Here is a 27837-nt window from a genome sequence, read left to right as displayed (position 1 = left end):
TACAACACGGACAGACCATGAGGACATTATGCTAAGTGAAATAAGCCAGTTGCAAGATGACAAGTACTATATGATTTCACTTATAGGAGGTGCTGAGTCAAATTCATAGAGACAGAAAGTGGAACAGTGGTTGCCGGGCTTGGGGTGAGGGGAGAGGAGTTACTGTCTAACAGGTACAGGGTTTCACTTCGGTGAGAAGAGAGGGGTGTTGGATGGTGGTGATGGATTGCTGAATTACACACTTACAAATGATTAAGACGGTAAATTTTATGTTATGCATATTTTGCCACAATTAAAAAGAAAAGAAAGTGAAAAACACATAAAATAGCTCATGCCAAGTCTGGTTTTGATCCTTTCCCTACCTGAACTTTTAATTTTCTAAATTAAATCAGGTTTCTCTCTAACCATCAAAATACTGTGAATTCCACATGTTCTTCTTCCTCTCATCCCATAAAGGTGAGTAAAGAGGAAAATCGATTTTAGAGCAGCTCTTTCTTACCAATTTGCTCTGTAACCCTGAGTAAATCAATCAAAAGATTTATGAATTTTAGTTTTCTTATCCATCCCCCCCAAATAACACAACAACAATATAACAACACTAGAAGTCGTCTTAAATCTTGTCTCAGGAGGTACTAACATTTAACCTTCTCTCTTTTTTAAAAAATTTTATTTATTTATTGGACAGAGAGAGACACAGCGAGAGAGGGAACACAAGCCGGGGGAGTGGGAGAAGGAAAAGTGGACCCCCAGCTGAGCAGGGAGTCCAAGCCAGGGCTGAATCCTAGGACCCTGGGATCATGACCTGAGCCGAAGGCAGATGTGTAGCGATGAGGCCACCCAGGCATCCCAACTTTTCATTAAAGACTTCAAAATTATCTGCAGTAAGTAAAGAAGCAATGGAACAAAATGTAAGGTAAGGCTCATTCAGGATGCGGTGTTATGTCTCTCTGATGAATAAGAGTACATAATCCTATCATAAATACTACAGAAATAAATGTTCAAAAAATAGACAAGAAACATTCCCCAACTTATTTTTTGAGAGGGGGCCAATATTCCTCTGATACCAAAACCAGGCACAGACATCACAACAAAATCGATCAATATCACTTATGATTAAGATGCAAAAATCTTCAACAAAATACCAACTAGCAAACTGAATCCAGCAACATAAAAAGAATTATGCCCGACTTATATCAATGGGCAGACCATCCAGACAGAAAATCAAAAAGGAAATACTGGCTTTGAATGACACATCAGACCTGATAGACTTAACAGATATATACAGAACATTTCTATCCCCAAAAAGCAAAATACACATACTTTTCAAGCACACACGGAACATTCTCCAGGACAGATCACGCATTAGATCAGTATATTTAATATAGATCAGTATATTTAAGAAGATATTGAAATCCTATCAAGTGTCTTTTCTACCACAGTGGTATGAAACTAGAAATCAATTACAAGGAAAAAAATGGAAAAAACACAAACATGTGGAAGCTAAACAATATGCTACTAAACAACCAGTGAGTCAATAAGGAAATCAAAGATGAAATAAAAAACACGGAGAGAGATGAAGATGAAAACACAAAAGCCAAAATCTCTGGGAAGCACAAAAGCAGTTCTAAGAGGGAAGTTTAGCAATACAGGCCTACCTCAAGCAGCAAGAAAAACCTCAAACAACCTAACCATACACCTAAAGAATCAGGGAAAGCACAAAGCCCATAGCAGAAGTAAGGAAGTAATAATAATAATAAATAATAAAGATAATAAAAGTAAATAATAAAGATCAGAGCAGAAATAAACAAAGTAGAGACTAACAACAACAGGAGAAAAGATCAACAAAACTATGAGATGATTCTTTGAAAATATAAGACTGATAAACCTTTAGCCAGACTCATCAAGAAAACAAGAGAGAAGATTCTAAGTCAGAAACGAGAGAGAAGCAACAACCAACATCACTGAAATACAAAGGGCTATAAGAGATTACTATGAAAATGATATGCCAACAAACACAAGTCCAGGAGACCAGATGGCTTCACAGTTTAATTCTAGCAAACATTTAAAGAACTAATACTTTTTCTTCTAAAGCTATTGCAAGAAAATAGAAGAGAAAGGAAAGCTTCCAAATTCATTCCATGGTACTACAACTGTACAGAGACATTACAAAAACAAATACACAAACAACAAAAAACCCACTACAGGCCAACATTTCTGATGAACACAGATGCAAAAATCTCCCAAAAAATATCAGCAAACTAAATTCAATAATAGTTTAAAAGGATCATTCACCACGATTAAGTGGGATTTATTCCAGGGGTGCGGGGATGGTTTAGTATCTGCGATGTGATACATTACATTAACAAAATGAAGGTTAAGAACCATATGATCATTTCGATACAGGAGAAGCATCTGAAAAAATCCAACAACCATTCATGATAAAAAGTGTCAATAGAGTAGTTTTAGAGGGAACATACCTCCACTTAATAAAGGCCACATATGCCAAATTCACAGCTAATATAATACCAATGTTGAAAAAGAGAGCCTTCCTTTAAGATCAGGAACAAAACAAGGATGTCCACTCTCACCACTTCTAGTCAACACAATCCTGAATGTTGTAGCAGTAATCAGAAAAGAAAAAAAACAAAAGGTATCCAAATTGGTAAAAAGTAAGTAAAACTGTCACTATTTGCAGAGGACCTACTACATATAGAAAACCCTAAAGACTCCATATCATAAAAACTACTAGAATAAATGAATTCAGTAAAGTTGTAGGATACAAAATTAATATACAGAAATATCTGTTGTGTTTCCATATACTAATAATGATGCAGCAAAAGAGAGATTAACAATCCCATTTATATTTGCACCAAAAATAAAATACCTAGAAATAAATTTAACCAAAGAGGCGAAAAGACTTGTACTGTGAAAATTATAAAATAGTGATAAAAAAAAAAAACTGAAGACAACACAATGGAAAAATATACTGTATTCATGGCCTGGAGGAGTTAATATCGTTAAAATGTCCATAACTGCCCATAAAAATGTACAGATTCAATGAATCCCTTTCAAAATATCAGTGGCGGGGCGCCTGAGTTGCTCGGTGGGTTAAAGCCTCTGCCTTCTGCTCAGGTCATGATCCCCGGGTCCTGGGATCCAGCCCCACATTGGGCTCTCTGCTCGGCAGGGAGCCTGCTTCTTCCTCTCTCTCTCTGCCTGCCTCTCTGCCTACTTGTAATCTCTGTCAAATAAAATAAATAAAAAAACAAAAACAAAAACAAAATACCAGTGGCATTTTTCACAGAACTCGAATAATCATAAAATTTGTACGGAACCACAAAAGACCCCAAATAGCCAAAGCAATCTTGAAAAAGAAAAACAAAGCTGGAGGTAACACAATCTGGCTTTGAAGATTTTGAAGATACACAATAACAAAACAGTATGGCCCTGGCACATAAACAGACACACAAATCAATTTAACAGAATACAGACCTCAGAAATAAGCCCACACTTATCTGATCAATTAAACTATGACCAAGGAAGCAAGAGCATTCGAGTAAAAGACAGTCCCTTCAATAAATGATGTTGGGAAAACTGGACCTCTCTCCTATGCCATACATAAAAATAAACTCAAAATGGATTGAAGACCTAAATGTGAGACCTGAAACCATAAAACTTCTAAAAGAAAACAGATAGTCACCTCTTCAACACTGGCCAATATTTCCCTAGGTATCTGTCCTCCGGCAAAGGAAACGAAAGTAAAAATAAATTACTGAGACTATACCAAAATAAAAAGCCCTCAGAGAAGGAAACCAGCAACCTACTGAATGGGAGAATATTTGGAAATGATATATGCAATAATGGGTTAATATCCAAAATATATAAATAACTCATACTACTCAACAGCCAAAAAAATCTGATTAAAAAGTCAGCAGAGGACACAAATAGACATTTCTCCAAAGAAGACATTCTGATGGCCAACAGACACATGAAAAGATGCTCAGTGTCACCAGTCATTAGGGACATGCAAATCCAAATCACAATGAGAGATCCCCTCACACCAGCTAGAACGGCTGTATCAAGAAGACAAGAAATAACAAGCATTAGCAAGGATGTGGAGAAAAGGGAACCCTCATGCACTGCTGGTGGGAATATAAATTGGTATAATCGCTGTGGGAAAACAGTATGGAGGTTCCTCAAAAAATTAAAAATAGAAATACCCTATGACTCCAGTAATTATACTACTGGGTATTTACCCAAATAAAATGAAATTCGGTAAGATAATATGCGCCCTATATTTACTGCAGCATTCTTTACATTAGCCAAGTTATACAAGCAAACCAAGTGTCCACCAACAGGTGATGGATGAAGATGCAGTACATATATACAATTATTACTCAGCCATAAAAAAGGATAAATCTTGCTATCTGCGATGCCATGGATGGATCTAGATGGTATTATGCTAAGTGAAATAACTCAGACAGAGAAAGGCAAATACCACATGATTTCACATATATGTGGAATCTAAAAAACAAAACAGAAACAATCTTAAATATAGAGAACAAACTGGTTGTTGCATGAGGGGACAGGGTTATAAAAAGTGACAGGAAAATAATCCTATTGGCTAAAACTAGAACCTGCTCCAGCATAACAGATTATAAAACAAAGAAACTAAACCAAATCATAAGAAGTGAAGGAAATAAACTCACCTTTAGGAAGAAAGACCAAAATAGAAGACAGTTTGTAAGCACATTATTTGGAATGAGGAAAGCATTTAATTCTACTGAACAGAGGGGAATGAGCTAGACACTGACTGACTGACAAGGAGAAACATCTAATAAAAGAGGACACTTTTAAGATTAATGGGTTAGCCCTGTTACTGCGTTTCACGTTCATGAAACAGCATGTATAAGAAGGGTCAATCAGTATTCAATGTCGTGTGTACCAACTATGTGTGCTGACAGACTGGGAAAGCTAGAATGATAGGGAAGGAAATGACTCAAACTACTTCTTTTTTTTTTTCAAACTTCTTTAATAAAACTGGTTTTGATTTTTTTTTTTTTAAATTATGTACCATAACCCAAAGACTTTATCTCAGGAATGTAAGGTTGGTTCAACATTCAAAATCAATCAATACACTACACCATACTAATAGAACCAAAGACAAAGACCACATGATAATCTCAATAGACACAGGAAAAACACTTGAAAAGATCCAACATCTTTTCATGATAAAAACATTCAACCAACTTAGAATAAAGGAAATATCCTTAAGCTGATAAAGGGCATCTATTAAAAAAGAACAACAACACAAAACCTTAGTTAACATCATACTTAATGGTGAAACACTATAATTTCCCCATAGAACCAGGAACAAGATGAGGACATTCACTCTGATTTCTTGTCAACACTGTACCAGAGGTTCAGCCAGGGCAATCAGCCTACTGGGAGTGTAACGTAGGAGGCAGCACTGGAAGAGTCCAGCAATTTTTCAAACATAGAGTAATAATATGACCCAGCCATTTGATTTATAGGCATATGGCCAAAAGACTGAAAACATTAAGTCCACATAAAAAACTTACATGAATGTTCACTGCAGCAATATCCATAACAGCCAAAAGCAGAAGCAACCCAGGTACCCACCAACTGATGAGTGATTTTAAGAAATGTGGAATATCCACACAGTGGAATGTTACTCAGCTATGAAAAGGAATGAAGGATTGATGTTTGCTCTACACGGATGGAATACGGACAAACATGACACTAAGTGAAAGAAGCCAGACACAAAAGGCCACACATCCTATGATTCCACTTCAGTGAAATATCCAGAAAAAGCAAATTCATAGAGATAAAGTAGATTTGTGATTGGCAGGGGTATGGGTAGATGGGGAATGACTGCTTCATGATACAGGGTTTCCTTTTGGAGTGGTAAAATGTTCTGAAGTTGCCAACAATGGTTGTACAAATGTGTGAATGTAATAAAAACCACTGAATTACATCATTTTAAAGGGTGAATTTTATGGTATCTGAATTCTATCTCAACAAAAAAAAGAAACACACATATACCTACTGGGACAGAGGAAGGTAAGTTCCAGGTACGCAGCTACAATTTAACATTTAATATCTGTTTATATAATTAATACAAAGGCTAAAAGAGAAAATGTTATGATTATTACAATGGATGGTAAAAAAGGCATTTAACAAAATGTAACTTCTTTAAAAGAATTCGTCGAAAAACAGGAATACAAGAATATTTCAACATGATAAAGACTATCTATCTGAAAACAGACAAAACCATAGAGTAATAAAATAAGATGTACTCCTAAAAACCAAGGAGACAAGAACATCAATTATCTCCAATGCTTAACACTGTTCTGAAAGTTCTAGTTAATATATTAAGAGAATTCACAGCCCGTGTAACAAGTATTGAAACAGAGAAGACAAAAGAATTATCTGCATATGATTTAAGAAAAAGTGTATCACTAGAAAAACAGAATTAAAAAGTACAGTAGAATGGGGCCCCCGGGTGACTCGGGGTTATGCAGCTGACTCTTGACTCCAGCTCAGGTCATGGTCTCAGGGTCCTGGGATCGAGCCCTGTGTCATGCTCCACACTCAGCAGGAGCCAGCTTCAGGATTCTCTCTCCCTCTACCCCTCTCCCCGATCACTCATTCCCTATAATAAATCTTTTTTGAAAAATACAGTATAGCAGGATGACAAATAAGTAAAAATAAAAAGCTTTGGCATGTATCATCAGAGACCAGGTTGAAGAATATAAAAGAAAAAGCCTGAATTTAGTCCTTCAACAAATATTTAGGTTCTTTTGTGAGCCAGACACTGTTAAAGGCATCAAGGATACACCAACAAACAAGGGGCAAAATAAAATAGAAAATAACTCTATCAAATAAGTAAATCATTGAGTATATAAGAATGCAAATAAAGAGCCATACAAAATCCGAGCCAAGGATGAAGACGGGGTTATATTCTAAACGGATGGTAAAATTTCTCGTTGGCGCCTACGTAGAGACTTGGAAGCGGTCTGGGAGGGACGCAGGAAGAGCCTGAGCAGCGTCCCTGAGGCAGCGGCATGCCCGGCACGGTAAGGAGCAGGGAGGTGGCCCCAGGCCGCGCCGCAGCAGAGAAGGGAGGAGGGCGCACGTCCACTCCGTCCTGCCATGCGGCAGTGCCCGCACTGCTGAGAACAGATCTTCAGAGCGCAAGAATGGAAAGGGAGACCAGCTAGAAAGGGACTCAAATAATCCATTTAAGAGACAATACTGGCTCGGATAAGGATAGTGGCTGTGGAAGTTTTGGATTCTGCACATACTCTGAAGTTAGAATTAAGAGGACTTGCCAGCACACTAGGTGTGGGAGAAAGCTACGATGTCGGGGGGACACCAAGGTGCTTGTTCTGGGCTACTCAGATTCCATTTATAAAAGCACCAGCAACAGGAAACAACACCCAGTAATTTTTTAAAACTGTGTGGATCCTTTAGGAAGAAAAACCACAAAACTCTACTGAGATAGAAAAATCAACATTCCACACCTCTGGCAGGCATGTTTCAATGTTTCAATATAGAAAAAGGATCATTTCTCCTATTAATTTACAATTTAATTCATTTCCAACTAAAATTCCATTGTGATTTCTCTTGAAACTCAAGGTATTGCTAAAGTCAATCTAGAAAAACAAGTAAGTGAAAATGGTTCAGAATAATTATTCTTAATAGAAAGATTAATTATGAGAAACTTGCTCTTCTCTACCTAAAATGAATATCCACAGGGCTTCCTCCCTTCCTTCGGTTCCCTGTTTGAATGCCGTGTTATGAGAGGCTTTCCCTGAACATTCTTACATAAAACACAGCAAGATCCTCCCTTCACTCTGTACCACTGCTAGCACTTCCTGTCCCCTTCAACTACTTTCTTGCCTTAGAGAAGAATCACTGGGCAGCAGGTTCTTTGTCATGTTCTGTACCGGGCACTCTGCCTGTGTGGGGGACAGTGCCTGCCGTAGAATAGGTGCTCACTAAACAGTGCTGAATGGGTGGCTGAATATACAAGCACTGCCACAGACAGAACGCACTGTGCACTGTAGTGGTTCAGGGCACAGGCTCCAGGTTTATCATTTACTATAAGTGGGCAATCTTTGGAAAGATACTTAAAATCTCTCTGAACTTCAGGTTTTTCATCTGTAAAGAAGGGGCATCAACATGCATCACCACAGGGTTACGTGCTGATAGATGAAGTTAACGGCATATAAATTCTCGATAATTAGTCCTAAGACTTTCTCTTAACTGTTCTTCCTTGCAATAAGCCTACTTTCAGATCAATTTCTATCCCATATTCTAGTTCCACCCTTTTAAAAACTACCCAGGAAAGGAAGGGACTAATATTGGCTTAGCTTCAACTATGTGTCAGGTACTAAGTTCTCTCACCAACCTCGTGGGGGGAGGGAATACCAAGTCCACTTCAGAGAAAAGGAACCAGAGGCTGAGGGAGATTAGGTCATCTACCCAAGACCACAGTCAACAAGTGGTAGAGCTTCATTGAACCTATACTTGTGGCTCCAAAGTAGACACTCTTTCTGCTACCCCACACTTCCTATTTCTTCTTGCATGTGAGTCCCTTAAATATTTGAAAATCACTATCAGCACGTACATCTTTCCTTCTTTGACTAAACATTCAAATCCCTGATTATGTCCTTCTATGTTTTTCTCTCTAGGTCCCTCATTGTCACGAATTCATTTTAATTTGTTGAGGTCTCTTAATCTGTGGCATCTTAAATTGCATCTGACCCTTGAACATGGATTTGAACTACAAGGGCCCCACATCATATACATTATGTGAGGTTTTTCTAATACAGTACTGTAAATGTATTTTCTCTTCCTTATCATTTTCTTTTTTTAAAGATTTTATTTGTTTATCTGACACAGAGAGACAGAGAGATCACAAGTAGGCAGAGAGGCAGGCAGAGAGAGAGGGAGAAGCAGGCTCCCCGCCAAGGAGAGAGCCCGATGTGGGGCTCGATCCCAGGACCCTGGGATCATGACCCGGGCCGAAGGCAGAGGCTCAACCCACTGAGCCACCCAGGCGCCCCATTCCTTATCATTTTCTTAACAATATTTTCTTTCTCTTATTTTATCGTAAGAATAAACATATATATGTGTTAATCAACTTGCTTATGTTATTGGTAAGGCTTTTGGTCAACAGTAGGCTAGTTGTACTTAAGTTTTTGGAAAGTCAAAAGTTATACTTGGGTTTTTGACCATGGGGGTCATTGCCCCAACTCCCACCCCCTCATTGTTCAAGGGGCAATTGTAATTATTTTTATATTTTTTAAGACTTTATTTATTTATTTGACAGAGAGATGATCACAAGTAGGCAGGCAGGCAGGCAGGCAGAGAGAGGGGAAAGTAGGCTCCTTGCTGAGCAGAAAGCCTGACGCAGGGCTCGATCCCAGTACCCTGAGATCATGACCTGAGCTGAAGGCAGAGGCTTAACCCACTGAGCCACCCAGGCATCCCTGTAATTATTTTTAAACTTTTTTTTTAAAAGATTTTATTTATTTATTTGACAGAGAGGGATCACAAGTAGGCAGAGAGGCAGGCAGAGGGAGAGAGGAGGAAGCAGGCTCCCTGCTGCGCAGAGAGCCCAATGCGGGGCTTGATCCCAGGACCCTGAGATCATAACCTGAGCCAAAGGCAGAGGCTTAAGCCACTGAGCCACCCAGGAGCCCCGTCTGTAATTATTTTTAAAGGGAACAAAATCTTGTAGAACCCCAGCTGTCATAAAATTTTATCATAATGTTCTGGAACATGCTCAAATATAGCAACAATATATTATAACCATATACTATAAAACCAAGGTTAATTTATATATTAAGTAGAAATGAAGTAAATCAATAAAATCCAAATTAATGATACCAATTTAATATCTTATTATTTTACTGAAATTATGTCCTGTTTACAACATGAATATGTCTCAGTTCTCTTGCATTCAGCATCCTTACTATGCCGTGGGCTGTGTGATGAATCAGACTTCACACCACTTTTCTCTATCTAACGACCAGCAGGCCTGTGTTGGCATGGCCATCTAGACATCTTTAGTGACCAGTAAAATGTGGGAGATGAGGGAAAAAGAGCACCTAGGATAATCTGAGGTCTTTGTCTTTTGGGGTGACTGAATTGTAATCTCTCACGGAAACAGAAATATTTAGGCAGGGAGGGGCAGCTAGATTCGTTTTGACAATGAATTTGTGGTACCCGAGAGATGGCTAGATGGAGCTGTTGAGACGGTAAATGGACATAGGGGTCTAAAGCCCACAACAGCTGATTCTGGGCCTGAAAGGGGTTTAGAAGTTGTTAAATGGTGGCTTGAAGACAAAGAAGATCCTGCAAAGGCACAGTCAGAGAAGTGGAAGGACCTTTCGAGAAAAGAAATACAGGAAGGAAGCCAAGAGAAAAGAATTTTTTTTTAAAGGCGGTATTAAATTCCACAGAAGCGACAAAGGAGGACTGAAATGTGTTCTTTGGACTGGGAGATCACGGTGACCTTTGGGAAAGCGGCAGAAAGACAGTAAGGTCAGTTATTTAAGAAGCCTGGCTACCAAGGAAAGCAGAGGGAGCAGTGCCTAGAAGAGACAGGAGAGAGGATTATTTCTGGCCAGGAGAGAAAGAGCGAGAGGAGGGAGAAGGCTGCTGAAGTCCCTTCTGTACTCCCAGGGCCTATGAGAGCACCTGGAGCACAGCAAACATTCCAAAAATACTTACTGAATGTTGTAGGCGAGGAGGAAAAGGTGGAATCAAGGAAGAGGAGGGATTTAGTAAGGAGCACAGGGAACAGGTGAACCCGAGGGAAACAAATATTTTTTAGTCATGTTAAACTCCAGGCTGTTTATGTTCGAAATCCTTGAAACAATTCAGAAAACAAGTCCTTCCTGTTTCCACTTTATAGAAGAGTCCACTGAGGCAAAGAGATTAGGTAATCTACCCAAGGTCATTCGTCTGCTGAGGGACAGAGGCACCCTGCCGACGTGACCTCCTCTGCCCACGAAGCCCTTACTCTTCCCTTTTACCTTCAGAATGAACATACGGAATACGAAGGTACAATGATGTGCCGAAAACGAGGGGGAGACATCTGAGTTGGAGAACAGTACAGGGGTGCTGGAACACCCAAGAAGGATGGACAGGGGCACTGAGGACCTAGAAGAAAGCAATCTGCGGCAGGGCCGGGCTGCACACTTGGTGATAACGGCCGGCCGGCTGCAGGAGGCACCTGCTGGAGCAGACATCCTTAGATGACTACAAGGATGACCAGGAAGGGGTTTCTAGGAAGAATGTCTCAAAGAAGAAGAGGAGACTAGAGTGGGAGAGTCTAGGTGACCTCGGAGGTGACATGTGGGTAAGGAGAGGCAGTGGATGCGGCACGAGGACATGGAGAGGTTCCGGTCTGACTCCGAGTGCACAGTAACACTGAGGGATGGCAAAGGAGGCGTCCCCCGTCACTGTCCTCTCCTGTCACTCCAGCAAGCGGCTCCAACTGCCCACTCCCGCTGAACTGCTCTACTTCTGTAATTTGCTCTTAGTGCAATACAAAACAAGGGACACACTTGTTCTGGGTTACCTGATCCCTAGTAGCTAAATAAATCCTCGCCCAGACAAGGAGCTTATTAAAAACAAACAGTGGAAACCATCGTATTTCATAACTCTATCACAGGCTCTGTCTCTCCCCGCCCACCTGGCCTCCCACTGGGTAGGGCCGGAGGACCCCCACAGCAACAGAGGCACTGAGCCGGAGAACGAGCAGAGCTCGGAGTATCTGGCATAGCACAAAGATTAACCTAATAGGATCCTTCCAGCTCCAGGATTCTTCCATTCGGTACAGCAGGCGTGTTTTCTAACAGACGTGTACTTGCTTTGTGTGAGTGAACCAGCCGGATGTGAGAGCCTAAACTGTGTTTACTACACCTTTTCAGAAATGCACCTTTTACAGAAACCGAAGAATGCCTTACTACCATCAAGACTTGGTTCTCTCTACTGAGGCTAATCTAATAATAGCAAGGAAGTCTCTTTTTGATTAGACAAGTGATTTAAAAGGAAATACAGAACCACTAGGAATGTTAGTCCCATGACTACACCGGCCTCGGAAGGTACCACACCATGGCTACAGCACAATCAAATGCTCAGGACTGCTAACTCGTTTCAAAACTCCTGCTGTCATCGGGGACTTGGGTGGCTCAGTGAAGTGTCTGCCTTCAGCTCTGGTCATGGTCCCAGGGTCCTGGAACTGAGCTCCCAGCTCAGCGGGGGATCTCCTTGCCTCTCTCCCTGTGCCCCTCCCCCTGGCTCATACTCTCACTCTCTCAAATGAATAAATAAAATCTTAAAAAAAAAAATCCAACTACTGATATATATATATATATACACACACATAAAACTCACATAGATTAATTTCCCTTTGGCCTAACAGACCAGACCAGTGGTTTTCAAACTGTAGGAAGTGAAACTGATTCAGTGGGTTGCAACCTGATTTTATACAAAATAAAAATATAAAAATATCAGAATGCATCACATATAGTATGATTTGGTGAAACCTTATTACAGGTGTGTGTGTATGAAATTAGTAGTTATTTCTTACTATGGGCTTTATTTCTTACTATAGTACAAGAAAAGTCTGAAAGCCACCGGACTAGACTGCATCAGAATTAATCAATCAGCAACAATGACTCATTTTCAAGATCTAAACATTTTCAAAATTATTGACTGAATCCTCACGTAGCAGTTCAGTGAGGGGAAATAAGAACACTTATGTCTTGTTTGAAAGTAGTTGGTCTCATTTCGAAAGTCAAACAGAGGTCTAGAGGGAATTAGTTTTCAATCTAGTCAACATATGTAACTCTAAAAAAAAAAAAATGAACCAAGGATCTGTCATAGCACTCCCTCTGAATATGCATTTCCTCCAAAGTTAAAGACGCCATTAGCACAAAAGTTCTACTTCAGGGACAGAGAAAAAGGAAAAACAGATCTGAAGACATGAGTTTATTTTTTGACATTTCTTCCTACATAAAAATTTTTGAATCTTCTGTGACACTCATTTTTATATTGGCAACCACTTCTGAACCGAACAAACCCAGCCTTTCTAACAGCTCTCATCTTATATATATTTTGCAACAGAAACTGAGACGTTAATGTTATCAAGAATTTTCCAGTCCCCGTGGAGGCGACTTCGTTATTAGCATGGACTCCCTCCACTCTGACAACCAGATAACGTCTACTTCCGGGCAGCCTTATAGACTATGATCAGATGGAGAGAGTCCATTCAGAGCTCAAGTGTCTGTGCTCAAGTGGGAAAAGTGGTTTTCTCACAGAGCCTTCCTGTGCGCCAACGCAGTCCAGTTCAGTCTGCCCCCAAAGACTTAAGCTTGAACCTCCAGAAATGGCCCACCACACTCAGGAATCTGAGGGAGGGGTGCCAATGAGAAATGCCCACAACACTCAGAGCCTAGAGCCAAGTCAATATTATAAAGCCACAAGAAAACTACTGAAAGACACCTGCCAACCACAAGAATATCCACTGAGACTTTCCTAGGTTTCTACCACTGTATGACAAGGAGTTTGGTGCTCTCCTAGTAGGTAACTGTTAGGTATATCTTAACACGATTCCTACGGAAAAAGAAGGGAAAGCAAATAGAAATTTAATAAACACAATTTTTAAAATTTAAATTCAAGGTAGTTAAACATACAGCGTGATACTGATTTCAGGAGTAAAATACAGTGATTCATCACTTACATGTAACACCCAGGGCTCATCACAAGTGCCCTCCTTAATGCCCATCCCCCCCAACACCTCTCTTCCAACAACCGTTAGTTCTCTACAGTGGAGTCTTTTATGGCTTGCCTCCCTCTCTGTTTTTATCTTATTTTTCTTTCCCTCCCTATGTTCATCTGTTTTGTTTCTTAAATTCCACATGAGTGAAATCATATGGTATATGTCCTTCTCTGACTTATCTCACTTAGCATAACACACTCTAGTTCCATCCACATTATTGCAAATGACAAGATTTCCTTTTTTAAAAAGATTTGAGTTTTGAGAGAGAGAGAGAACACAAATAGGGGGAGGGGCAAAGGCAAAGAGAGAAGCAGGCTCCCCACTAAGCGTGGAGCCCAACATGGGCTTGATCCCAGGACTGAGATCATGACCTGAGCCAAAGTCAGACACTCAACCAAGTGAGCCACCCATGGGCCCCAGGTTTTCACTTTTGACGGCTGAGTAATATTCCTGTGTGTGTGACACACACACACACGGACCTTTATCCATTCATCAGTTGACGGGCATTTGGGTACTTTCCATAATTTGGTTACTGTTGATAGTGCTGCTATAAACACTGGGGTGCATGTGCCCCTTCAAGTCAGCATTTTTAATATTCTTTGGATAACACCTAGTACTGCAATTGCTGGGTCATAGGGCAGCTCTGGTTTTTAACTTTTTTTTTTTTTTTAAAGATTTTATTTATTTATTTGACCGAGAGAAATCACAGGTAAGCAGAGAGGCAGGCAGAGAGAGGAGGAAGCAGGCTTCTCCTGGAGCAGAGAGCCTGATGCGGGGCTCGATCCCAGGACCCTGGGATCATGACCTGAGCCGAAAGCAGAGGCTTTAACCCACTGAGCCACCCAGGCGCCCCGGTTTTTAACTTTTTGAGGAACCTCCATGCTGTTTTCCAGAGTGACTGCACCAGTTTGAGTTCCCACCTACAGTGCAAAAGGGTTCCCATTTCTCCACATCCTCACAAACATCGGTTGTTTCCAGAGTAAATTTTAGCCATTCTAATAGTTATGAGGTGGTAGCTCATTGTGATTTTGATTTGTATTTCCCTAATGAGTGATATTGAGGATTTTTCATGTGTCTGTTAAGCCATTCGTATGTCTTCTTTGGAGAAATGTCTGTTCATGTTTTCTGTCCATTTCATAACTGGATTATTTATTTTTGGGATGTTGATTTTGATGAGTTCTTTATAGATTCTGGATACTAGCCTGTTACCCGATGTCATTTGCAAATATCTTCTCCCATTCCGGCGGCTGCCTTTTCATTTTGTCAATTCTTTCCTTTGCTGTGCAGAAGCTTTTTATCCTGATCAAGTCCCGATAGTTCATTTTTGCTTTTGCTTCCCTTGCCTCCAGAAACGTGTCTAGTAAGAAGTTGCTGTGGCCAAGGTCAAAGACATTGCTGCCGGTCTCTCCTCTAGGATTTTGATGGTTTCCTATCTTACATTTAGGTCTTTAAGCCATTTTAAATTTATTTCAGTGTTTGGCATAAGAAAGTGGTCCACTTTCATTCTTCTGTCCAGTTTTCCCAACACCATCTGTTGAAGAGACTGTCTTTTTTTTTCTAGTGGATATTCTTTCCTGCTTTGTAGATTAGTTGACTGCAGAGGTGAGGGTTCATTTCTAGGTTCTCTATTCTGTTCCATTGACCCATTTGCCTGTTTTTCTGCCAGTACACACTGTCTTGATGACTACAGCTTTGTAATACAGCTTAAAGTCTGGTATTGTGATGCCTCCCACTTTGCTTTCTTTCTCAACATTACCTTGGCTATTTGGGGGTCTTTTCTGGCTCCATACAAATTTTAGGATTGTTTGTTCTAGTTCTGTGAAAAATGCTGGTGTTACCTTGATCTGGATTGCACTGACTGTGTAGATTGCTTTGGGTGGGTAGTATAGACATTTAAACAATATTTTCTTCTAATCCAGGAGCATGGAATGTTTTTCCATTTCTTTGTGTCCTCTTCAATTTCTTTGATTAATGTTCTACAGTTCTCATTATACAGATCTTCTACCTCTTTGGTTAGGTTTATTCTTAGGTATCTTATGGTTTTTTTGTACAATTGTAAATGGGATGGATTCCTTGGTTTCTCCTTCTGCCACTTCATTACGGGTGCAGAGAAATACAACAAATTTCTGTAGGCTGGCTTTATATCCTGAGACTTTGCTAAATTCATGTATCAGCTTTAGCAGTTTTTTGGTGGAGCCTTTGGGGTTTTCTATAGAGAGTACCAGAGTATAGAGTGAAATTTGACTTCTTCCTTGCTGATTTGGATGCCTTTTATTTCTTTTTGTTGTTTGCCGAGGCAAGGCCTTCCAGTACTATGTTGAACAACAGTGGTGATAGTGGACGTTCTTGTCGTGTTCTTCACTTTAGGGGAAAAGCTCTCAGTTTTTCCCCACTGAGGATGATATTAGCTGCAGGACTTTGGTATATGGCCTATATGACAGACTTTGGTAAATGGCCTATATGACACTGTGGTATTAATAAACACAAATCTGTAACTGAATTAATGTCTGGTTACAAGTTAGGCAGACTACACACACACACACACACACACACACACACACAAGTTAGGCAGACTACACACACACACACACACACAAGTTAGGCAGACTACACACACACACACACACACACACACACACACACAAGTTAGGCAGACTACACACACACACACACACACAAGTTAGGCAGACTACACACACACACACACACACACACACACACACACACACACACACACACACACACACATATATATCTATATATATAGTCTGCCTAACTTGTAACCAAACATTATTTGTCTGGTTGTGTGTGTGTGTGTGTGTGTGTGTATATAATGTCTGGTTACAAGTTAGGCAGACTATACACACACACACACACACACACACCTCCCCATATATGGTCTATGATTCTTTTAGCAAACTTATTTCATGTACATTTCAACATTTGATTCCAAGGAAAAATGAGAAAGAAATTAAGAATTATCATCCCCCCTATTTTACAAAGAGGCTATAATAAAAAAAGATGTCCAAACCTGACAAGCCAAGACAGTGGTGGAATGAAGTATGTGAATTTTAACTCCTGGTGTCACTGTTCTTTCCAACATCATAGGAAGTCTTACTCAGATACCTGAGTAGAAGGCTATCCCTTCTAAAGGCTTAAAACTCACCAGTTACCAGATTACTTCATTTTTTAAAAGTTTTATTTATTTATTTGACAGAGAGAGACATAGAGAGCAGGAACACAAGCAGGGGGAGTGGGAAGCAGGAAGCACAATGCGGGGCTCAATCCCAGGACCCCGGGATCATGACCTAAGCTAAAGGCAGATGCTTAACCACTGAGCCACCCAGGCACCCAGATTACTTCATTCTTTTTACCTCCATGTGGTTCCCTGTGACTATACAGCTATTCCTGACTAACTGCAGCAAATTCCTATTTGGTAAGAAAATAGAATAGAAAAATTCACTTACTAACACAGCCGAGAAGCTATTACATGTTATGAATGGCAGTGAAATAACACACGAAGATGCTGTTACAGGGATTAAGAATACAGTGGCTAGTAGTAGTTCTTATGATTTAGCTTCTAGGCTCTACTGAACCAGTAACTCTCATAACTGCTCCACCTGGTATTCAGAGTGTATGTATCCTCTCACACATAAAGTTTTTGAACTTACACTACGTCAACACCATGCTATTCACTCGGAATTGATTTTAATGGGTCTCTGCTTTCTCTGTATGCATAACTAATATCTTACTTGGTTTTCACTGCCTTGTGTCAAAGGGCTTGCCAAGAGATACAGACTAGAGAAAAATAATGTAATAAAAATAATAATATATAATAATAAAAAATAGTAATAATATACTAATGTCACAATAAATGTTCTCAACCACAAGAGTGCTGGCCTCCCAGGTGCTTCTCAGTACCACATATATACAGAAACGGTCTTATGCACCACCAAATGCTTCTTCAGTCCCTTTACCTACTCTTGTCACATTTCTTATGTTCCTGTGGCATTCTTAACGATCTGGGGATTAACACACTTACTCAGTACGTAACCTTAGGTGAATTTCTTAAGTCTTGGTTTTCTTATAACTTACAGTAGCTTTATCAAGTATTTGTCCTCACTTGTAATCAAGACATATATGATACATGATTTGATATGTCACATATGATTGATATATATATATACTCTGCCTAACATGTAAACAAATAAATTAATTCATTTAAATATTTGTATTTATTAAACTGACAAATATTTTTAAAAATTTGAGACCTCTACTTGTAATGAGTATGTATGGAAACAGGTATTCTCTTATTCTTCTACTGGGTAAGACAGTCAAAACGTCTCTGGAGGACAATGTGACAATGTAAATCCAAAGTTTTAAACCATGCACATGCCACTTGACTGAGATATTCCCAGAGACTTGTCCTGAGGAAGTTAACTAAGGATTTAGCTTAATGCATGCTTCTCTGAGCATTATTTTATCTGAGTATAAAGCTGGAAATTGGGGGGTCTGGGTGGCTCAGTGGGTTAAACCTCTGCCTTTGGCTCAGGTCATGATCCCAGGGTCCTGGGATCGAGCCCAGCATCAGGCTCACTGCTCAGCAGGAAGCCTGCTTCCCCTTCTCTCTCTGCCTGCTGCTCTGCCTACTTGTGATCTCTCTCTCTCTCTGTCAAATAAATAAATAAAACCTTTAAAAAATTAAAAAAAAAAAGCTGGAAATAACCTAAATGTCCCTATAAAGGAACTGGTTATAATTTATAACAAACAGGTCTATACCATAAATCACCAGACAGTTACTACAAATAATGCTATAGGAATATATTCATTGCCATTGAAAGTTCCCTAAGAGAGAAGATATTTGCAAACGACATATCAGATAAAGGACTAGTGTCCAGAATCTATAAAGAACTTAGCAAACTCAACACCCAAAGAACAAATAATCCAATCAAGAAATGGGCAGAGGACATGAACAGACATTTCTGCAAAGAAGACATCCAGATGGCCAACAGACACATGAAAAAGTGCTCCATATCACTCGGCATCAGGGAAATACAAATCAAAACCACAATGCAATATCACCTCACACCAGTCAGAATGGCTAAAATCAACAAGTCAGGAAATGACAGATGCTGGCGAGGATGTGGAGAAAGGGGAACCCTCCTACACTGTTGGTGGGAATGCAAGCTGGTGCAACCTCTCTGGAAAACAGCATGGAGGTTCCTCAAAATGTTGAAAATAGAACTGCCCTATGACCCAGCAATTGCACTATTGGGTATTTACCCTAAAGATACAAACGTAGTGATCCAAAGGGGCACGTGTACTCGAATGTTTATAGCAGCAATGTCCACAATAGCCAAACTATGGAAAGAACGTAGATGTCCATCAACAGATGAATGGATCAAGAAGATGTGGTATATATACACAATGGAATACTATGCAGCCATCAAAAGAAATGAAATCTTGCCATTTGCGACAACATGGATGGAACTAGAGCGTATCATGCTTAGCGAAATAAGTCAAGCAGAGAAAGACAACTATCATATGACCTCCCTGATATGAGGAAGTGGTGTTGCAACATGAGGGCTTAAGTGGGTACGAGAAGAATCAATGAAAGAAGATGGGATTGGGAGGGAGACAAACCATAAGTGACTCTTAATCTCACAAAACAAACTGAGGGTTGCTGGGGGGAGGGGGTTTGGGAGAAGGGGGTGGGATTATGGACATTGGGGAGGGTATGTGCTTTGGTGAGTGCTGTGAAGTATGTAAACCTGGTGATTCACAGACCTGTACCCCTGGGGATAAAAATATATGTTTATAAAAAATAAAAAATTGTATTAAAAAAAAAAAAGAAAAAAAAAGAAAGTTCCCTAAGATATAGTGTTTAAATGGGGATAAAAGGCTACAAAACTGTACATAACTACAAAAATTATGTACTTATATATGTAGGTTCATATTCATGATGCTTATGACAAGGCAGAGGGATAGCAATCTTTCCACAATGAATATTATTACTTAAGTAATAAAAACTTTTTACACAGATGAGATACTTATAAGAGTCAATCCATTCTCTCTTTTAAATAGCTGAAGACAGTTTAAAATAGTTTCCAATATGAGCAAGGGTTCCTGGCTGACTCAGTGGACAAAGTGACTCTTGATCTTGGGGTCGTGAGTGTAGAGATTACTTTAAAATGTTTTTTTCTTTTTAGGAGAGCAAGCAAAAGCAAGCGAGCCAGAGTGTTGGGGGGAGAGGGACAGACGGAGAGGGAGAAAGTCTTAAGCAGGCTCCATGGCCAGCAAACAGCCCCATGCAGGGTCCTATTCATGACCCTGAAATCATGACCTGAGCAGAAATCAAGAGTCAGATGCCTAACTAACTGAGCCATCCAGGTATCCCCAAAATAAAATCTCTAAAAAAAAGTTTATCGTATGAGCAGATTGTTTTAGATGCAAGGAGTACTACTGACCTTTAAGGATCCTCTATAGTCAGTACTCTGGGGTGAAAGACATTTTTTTTTTTAATTTCTAATTTGTTACAGACATTTTTATAAAATACATGAAAGATGAAATAGTAGAAAAATAAAGTCACAGAAAACATAAACTTCATTTTAAAAATTAAATTCATAAACATGAAGTTACTCTACCAGATTGCTTAAATATTTTTTTCTAAATTCTTACTTTCCATTTCTGCACTTATCTGGTCCTTGACAGGTTAACGGTCCACAGACCATGCTCCCAGTAAGCAAGGCTCTGATTAAGAAGCCTTTTGGCAGTGGACTAATCACAGCTTCAAGTAGACTGGATTTTGATTGAACATCTGGACAATCTTCTGCATCAGAAGGTAACTTTCTCCAATAAACAGGAGCATTTGGGCTCTTCCCTATTAGGTTTACCATATTTACTAGCCTACAATGTTTTTCTTATGCTAATAGATATTTTCAATACAGTCATATAATTTTAAACTATCAGTCATTTTCCAAAAGAATGAAACACAATCTCATATAGTAGAAACCTGGCTTCAGAGAATTAACATTTTCCAAATCCCGGGGAAACAGTAGTCATTACGGCACAGCAAAGGGGATGTGCCAGAAATACTGATTCAGCAGGTTGAAATGGGAGCAAATGTACATACTGACACTGAGGGTTTAAGTTGCCTATCTGTTCCCAGATTTAAGCAGAAGAAAATGAGACAACGTGCCAGTCCCTCAGCAACATGAATATAGTCTCCAGGGAAAGGCTGATGAATTCCTGCCACTCTACCTAAGGGATGAACCAATGATGGGCTACTCTGGACTCATGCCAAAGAAACAGGAATATAAACATCTTACTTCATGTTGAGATTAAAAAGAATTTAAGTCCCAAGTCATTCCCTGAAATTATGTAGCTTGGTCTCCAGAAATAAAGGTTCAGAGTTTAGTAACAGCAAAGAAACTGGAAGTACTATGGATCAGAACTAAGGATTCTCAATCAGTGTTTAGGTACGAAGGGGAGCCTGAGTGGCTCAGTTGTTAAGCCTCTGCCTTTGGCTTAGGTCATGATCCTAACACTGGGATCAAGCCCTGCATCAGGCTCCCTGCTCAGCGGGAAGCCTGCTTCTCCCTCTTCACTGCCCCGGCTTGTGTTCCCTCTCTCGCTGTCAAATAAATAAATAAAAACTCTTAAAAAAAAAAAAAAAGGTGTGGAAACTTTAATATGTAATTATAATATTTTTAAATTGTTGAAAATTTAATCTGTTGGTAGAAAAATGAAAAACTATACTTAGCACAGTGGCTTACACAGTAAACTTTTGCTCAGTAAAAGTTTAGCCAAGCTGTCCTAGAATGGCGATCAAGTGCCTTTTTTTTTTTTTTTAAAGATTTTATTCATTTATTTAAGAGTGAGAGCAGGAGCACTGGAACGGGACAGAGGGAGAGGGAGAAGGCGGCTCCCCACCAAGCAGGGAGCCCGATATGGGGCTCAATCCCAGGACCCTGGGATCGTGACCTGAGTTGAAGGCAAACACCCAATTGACTGAGACACCCAGGCACCCCCAAATGTTTTATCTAGCTCTCGACTTATCAGGTAAGAAGTTGAGAGCTAGATTAAAAATACGAGCAATGATTTAGCATGAAAGGATTAGAAAAACCAATATAGTTAAACCAAAGACAGGCAGAAACCAGAACTAAAAAGAAATGTAAACAGAAAGCTGTAAAGTAGTAAACGAGTTTCTCAGACAGTCAAAAGGGAACAGGAAGATGCAAATTGGTAGCACTGAAGCCTCAAAGAAAAAATAAAATTCTCACTGAAAGCTGAGAATGGTCAAATTCAATCCATGAAGTCTGAAGTGTTAGATTCTTTTCTCCCACTTCAAAGTATGAAGGTAAGGTAAAACTTACACACAGGATAGTGTGCAAATCTTAACTGTGCAGTCTGATAAAGTTGAGTGTATCACATCCAGATCATGATAACAAACATTTTCAGAGCTTCCTCCCAGTCTGTAACATCCCCTCCAACCACTACAGACTGATCCCCACTTTTGCCTGTTTTCGATGGTCATGTTATCACACAGAATCTATTCATGTTGGCTTTTTTTTTTTCACTCAATCCCAAATTTTGAAATACAGCCCTATGTTTGTGGGCCTCCGGAGTCTGTTCCTTTTTACTGCTGAGCAGTACGCCACTCCATGAAGGCGTTACGGTTTGGTTTAGCCATTCTCCAGCTGATGGACATCTGGGTTGTTTTCAATCTTCTGCTATGATGAATAAAGCTGTCATGACTGAGCCTTGTCGTACAAGCCTTGTAATGGCCATAAACACTCACTTCTCTCGGGTAGATGCCTAGAACAGACTGCTCAATTACAAGATAGGTGTGTGTTTAACTATGGTAGATTGGGCCAGTTTTCCCAAGTGATTGTATCTATTTACTCTTCTATTAGCAATGCTGGAGAGATCTCATCGAAGGTTTTTAAATTTTAAAAAAGAGTTTTGGTTGAAATACAAGAGTTTGGGGACTTTTTTGTTTTGCTTTGCTTTTTACTTCCATCTTTCAGAGCAGGGGTAACACACAGAGAGTGCTCACACCTCAGAAGATATACAAGATAATTTGGGGGAAGGCTGTGAGAAGAAAATGGTACAATTTCTATTTTAGTTTCTTATTCTTTTACCTACAAAGTAAATTTTACAGATATTTAACATATAAATGGGCACTGGTGTCCTTATTCAGATGGCTGTATTTATTCACTTTGAGCACACTGTGATTTACGCCATTTGGGAGTGCCTAGTTGAGCAAAATTATGGAATATTCACTTCTAAGTGAACTCTTGCCAAATGAACAAGTGGCTAAAAGGAGTCCTGCAAAGATAATACCAATAATGTAAGCACAAGCAAGGAAATGGCCTAGCTGACAGTTCTATTGTAGAAAATCTCTTTAGAAAAACTGTGACTATCTAGTCAGATCTCAGAAGAAACAGGCAAAAAAATTCCAAAAGTTATTTTTAAAAATAGACTTAATCTACTACTATCAATATTTTGCTAATAAGAATTTTAAAACATAAATTACATCATCTGTCATCTGCTTTCTTTTGTATTTATTTTACAATGTAGGAAGCAATAGTGCATTTTACATGGAGATATAATTTAAAGTAAATTTATATATATTAGGGATTTTTACCAATAGAGCACATGATCAATAGGGTTCAGAGACTCTTATTTTAGCATAAGTATTTTTAATATCAAGCTAGTTAATCTGTAGGTACAAATAAAACTTGTATTTTTAAGTCATATGCAATATAAAATATATTCTGTTAGAAACAGCTAGTTGGCCACTGAATGCTAATATGATGCATCTGAACAGAGAAGAGGACAGGAATTAACTGAGAAGAGCCACGAGGGAACTTTCATGGGTACTGATACTACCGTATATCTTACAAGGGGTTTGGATTATACCAGCATATACATTAATCAAACCTCACTGAATGGTACATTTAAGTGTGTTTCAGTTTATATAAATTTTATCTCAAAAGGCAAAAAAAAAAAAAAAAAAAAAGAAGAAGAAGAAAGAAAGAAAGAAAGAAAAGGGATCTATAAAACATACTGACCTCTAGTTAATGATAATGCATGCTGAAGTATCTAGGAGTAAATTATACTGATGCCTGCAACTTACCTTAAAATACATTAAAATAAGATGGACTGCTGTACAGATAGAGGGATGGATCATGAATCACAAGATAAAGCAAGTGCAGTAAATGTTAATTGTAGAATTTAAGTGGTAGATATAAAGGTGTTCACTGGACAACTGTTTTAACTTTTCTATACACTTGAAACGATTCATGACAAAAGGTTGGAAAAAATAACCTATCTACTCAAAAGCTGAAAATTAAAAACAGTGTAGTGATACAAGGGGAAAGTCAGAAATCGAAAAAGGAAAAAAGGTAGCTGCTTGGTACTTTTACACACACTGAATCTGTGCGGTGAGAATTATGCCTATTTCACAGGCTAGTAAATTAAAACTTAGAAAGATTACAGAATATGCCTAAGGTCACAGAGTTTGAAGGGCGGCCAAAAGCGGAATCCAACCTGACCAAATTTGCTAGAGGAGTGAATCCTCTGGGCCCACATTCCTCACAAGGGGCTGCCTAGGACCCAACAGCATCCCTTCGGCAGGGAAGTTGCTTCTCCATTCAAGCATGGACCTTCTTCGATAGAAGAGTCCTCCCAAAATCTGGCTCCCCCATGTTTTTCCTCCTAGGTCTGTCTGATCCCTTGGGGCCATACAGAATCTAATCCCCACAAGAGCGCCATCATATCGAATGCCAGTATTTGAAATATGAAGAAGTAGGATTTTTTTTTCCAGTTAGCATTTTGTAACATCATCTACAGACATCTATAGCGAGGTGTAGAATGGGGATAATGCCTTAGCCACCTGGAGTGGAAGCAACTTGAGAACATCCATGGAGCATACAACATGGTAACTGCCAGAGTAGGGACTCACATCTTTTTCTAACCATTACCTTTTCTTGGAAATTACAACATGCCACTCACTATAAAATACCATTTTATAAAAAAGAAAACACATGTCCTTTCTTTGAGGAGTTTACATGAAATGGGGAAGAGACACAGATTTTTCCTTCCTGTACTTATTTTATCTAACCACCTGATTGTTTCCTCATTTTATTTTCCATTTTGCCTTCGTTTGGAATTACAACTTCTAGGAATTTTGTGTGCAATCAGATATAGAACTAGAACTACTTATTCTGCACTTTTTTGTTTCAAAATGACTACAGGTGGCCAACCTAAGTAAGCAACTTGTTAATGAAATTTTAAATTTTGGTTTGGTTTTTTGTTTGTATGTTTTTGACTCTCCAAAGTTATAATCACAGCCTAATGGAACCTGAACCTCACTGGAAACCAGAGGTTGTTGGAAGGAATCCTAGAGATGATAATTTTCTGATTTCAGAACTGGATGTTCAGACAGCTGAAATGATTAGTCCATAACAGAGCCCAAACCCAATACCAGGCCCCCCAATTCCCAGGCCAACTGTTTTTTGTGGGTTTGGGTTTTTTGTTTTTGTTTTTTTCTATTTTACAATCGCGGAACTAAATGCAAAAAAAAAAAAAAAAAAAAAAAAGTGATTATGTCCACCCATTACTTCAACTTCACTAATTTCAGCCTGGCCACCCGTGATGTCACTTCCTTTTGTGAATGGGTGCCCCCCCCCCCCGGTCTAGCTACCTTCACTTGACTGTAATACAACATTTTAGAGCTCACACTCTTATTTATGCCAATATTTCCCACGTCTATTCTGTTCCCCAAGGATACCAACAGAGCCTCCAAGATGCCCCGACCCTCCTTTTCACTGTTATTTCTCCTTTCAAACACCTAACTGCCAACTAGCATAAAAATCAAAAGTAAACGGGGTTTATTTTTAAGACACAAAGCACACACGGCAGTGTTGATCTCCTCCTCGCCCAAAGGGCCCGATTTAAAAAAAAAAAAAAAAAATCGAGGCTGTGTATTACACGCAGATGCTTTCGAGAGAAAGCGCCAGCCACGACCTGGAAGAGAGAGCTATTGTGGGCTGTAGCGGGAGGCCGAGCCGAAGGTCTGGGATCCGACCTAAAACAAACATGGAGGTGAAAAGGCACCGGGAGCTCCGCGGACCCGCCAGCCGCTGCCGGGCTGCGAGCTCCCGGCTGCTCCGGGCGGGTCCGCGGAGCGGCGGGCAGGCGCGGACGCCAGGACAATGATGCGGCCGGCGGAGCTCGGGGGGAACTCAACAAGTCTGGAAGGCGACGGAGGCGCCGAGGGATGGATGAACCGCTGCCAAGAGGCTCCTGCTGGCCTCCGGACGACCACTGGCCCTTTCCAGGCTCCGCCGCCGCGGCCCCCGCCGGCCCGCCGCCAGCCATTTGCATCACGCTCCCCTACGTGCCCCGACGTTCGCCCGGGACCCGGCGGCCCACCCGCGACCCTGCCCGCAGCCCTGCCTCGCGCCCGGGCCCGCCGCCCCCGCGCCGCGGCTGCCCGGCTTCCCCGCGGCGGGCCTGCCCGGGCCGGAGCCGCCTTCCAGAGGGGGCGGAAGGATGGCCGCCCTCGCGGGGAGCGGGCGCGGCCCGGAACCCTCGGCTCCGGCCCGGGCACGGCCTCCGTGCGCAGCGCCGCCCGCGCCTCCAGCCCCGGCCGCCGCCGGCTCGGGGCGCCCGGGCTCCGGGGCGCCGGGCTCCGGGCCGCGGCGGATGGAGGAAGGGGGCGGGCGCGCCATCATGAAGGGGAAAATGGTGGGCGGGCGGGCCCGCCCGCGGCCGCCGTACTCACCCGGGCCGGCCAGTGCGGGTAGCCCTTCATCTTGGCGAAGACCAGGTCGCCCGCCTTGTACTCGCGGGGCCGCGGACGCGCCATCCCGGCCGCTTCCTCCCCCGGTCGTCCTTGGTCGCCGCGAAGATGCCGGGAGGCCGCCCCCCCGTGGGCCGACGGACTGCGCCGCGCTCCCCGCGGGCCTCGAGCGGGCGGGCGAGCGGCCGCTCCGACGAGGGGAAGCGGCGAGGCGGCGGCTGAGGCGAGGGGTGGGCGGGGGGCGCAGCAGGCCCGGCAAATCACGGCCCGGCAGCGGGGGAGGGGAGCCCCCGGCCGCTCGGCTCTCGCCCGCGCCGAGGTCCCCGCCGCCGCCGCGCGCTGCTCACAGGCGCCGCGTCGCCTGCCTCATGCCGCCGCCGCCGCCGCCGCTGCCGCCGCCGCCGGCCTCCCTCCCGGGCTCCCGGGCGCGGCGCGAGCGCCGGGCCTCGCGCCTCCTCCGAATTCCTCCTCGGGCAGCGACCGCAAACACGATCTTATTATTGTTCTCGCGCGCGCTCAGCATCCCCCCCGCCCCGCTTCCCGCTCCCCTCCCCTCCCGCGCCGGCCGGTTAATTCCTAGGTACACGGCCGGCTTTCGCCCAGAAACCGAGCGCGCCAGCCCGGCTGCTCCGCGGGCGGGCGCGTCCTCCCCCAGCACCGAAGCCCGCGCGGAGCGGGCGGGAGCGCCTACTCCGGGGGACGCCCGCCGCCCGCTCTCTTTTGTTCTGGGCCCGGAGCTGCCTGCCGCAGCCCAGCCAATCACCACCTGGCCGCCCCCCTCCCCGCCGGCCCGCGCCGCTCTAGGGGGGCGCTCCCCCACCTCCTCGCGCCCCCCAGTCCCACGCCCGGCCCCCGCCTGGCCGTCCCCCCGCGGGCCACTGCTGCGGGTGCTCTCCGGCGAGTGGGGCACAAAGGCGCTGCAGGCCTGCGGGACGCGAGGGGACCCGCTGCCCTGCGCTTCAGGCTGCCTGCAAAGAGCCCCGCTCTGGAGTCGGCGACCTTGTTGGTCCTCTCCCCAGGTCTGCCCTTGACAATGCACCGTGACCCACCGAGGGCAGGCTCTTGGCCGGAGTCACGGGCGGTGGCTCTCGTTGGCCTGGCGGCACAGGCGGGATTCGAACGCGGACCTACAGGACTCCAGAGTCCAAGCGCGGTCGTGCTTCTCCAGCGCGTGGGTCTTGCAGGCCTGTAGTTTGGGGAA

At 42.0% G+C, this 27837-nt stretch overlaps 1 protein-coding gene across 1 annotated transcript in view; it reads right to left on the bottom strand.

The window, feature by feature from the left end:
* The window catches only part of HDGFL3 (HDGF like 3), a 75568-nt gene extending 48607 nt beyond the window's left edge, over positions 1–26961 (bottom strand). The window contains exon 1 of the mRNA XM_059179875.1: positions 26619–26961. Within this exon, the coding sequence (XP_059035858.1) occupies positions 26619–26702 (84 nt within the window). The 5' untranslated portion in view covers positions 26703–26961. The remainder of the gene's footprint in view (positions 1–26618) is intronic.
* Between the last annotated feature and the right edge of the window lie 876 nt (positions 26962–27837).

The sequence above is a fragment of the Mustela lutreola genome, chromosome 7 (genome assembly GCF_030435805.1).
Source record: "Mustela lutreola isolate mMusLut2 chromosome 7, mMusLut2.pri, whole genome shotgun sequence".
In the NCBI taxonomy this organism is placed as follows: Eukaryota; Metazoa; Chordata; class Mammalia; order Carnivora; family Mustelidae; genus Mustela; species Mustela lutreola.
The sequence above is the reverse complement of the archived record's forward strand: the minus strand, read 5'-3'. Positions and strand labels throughout refer to the sequence as shown.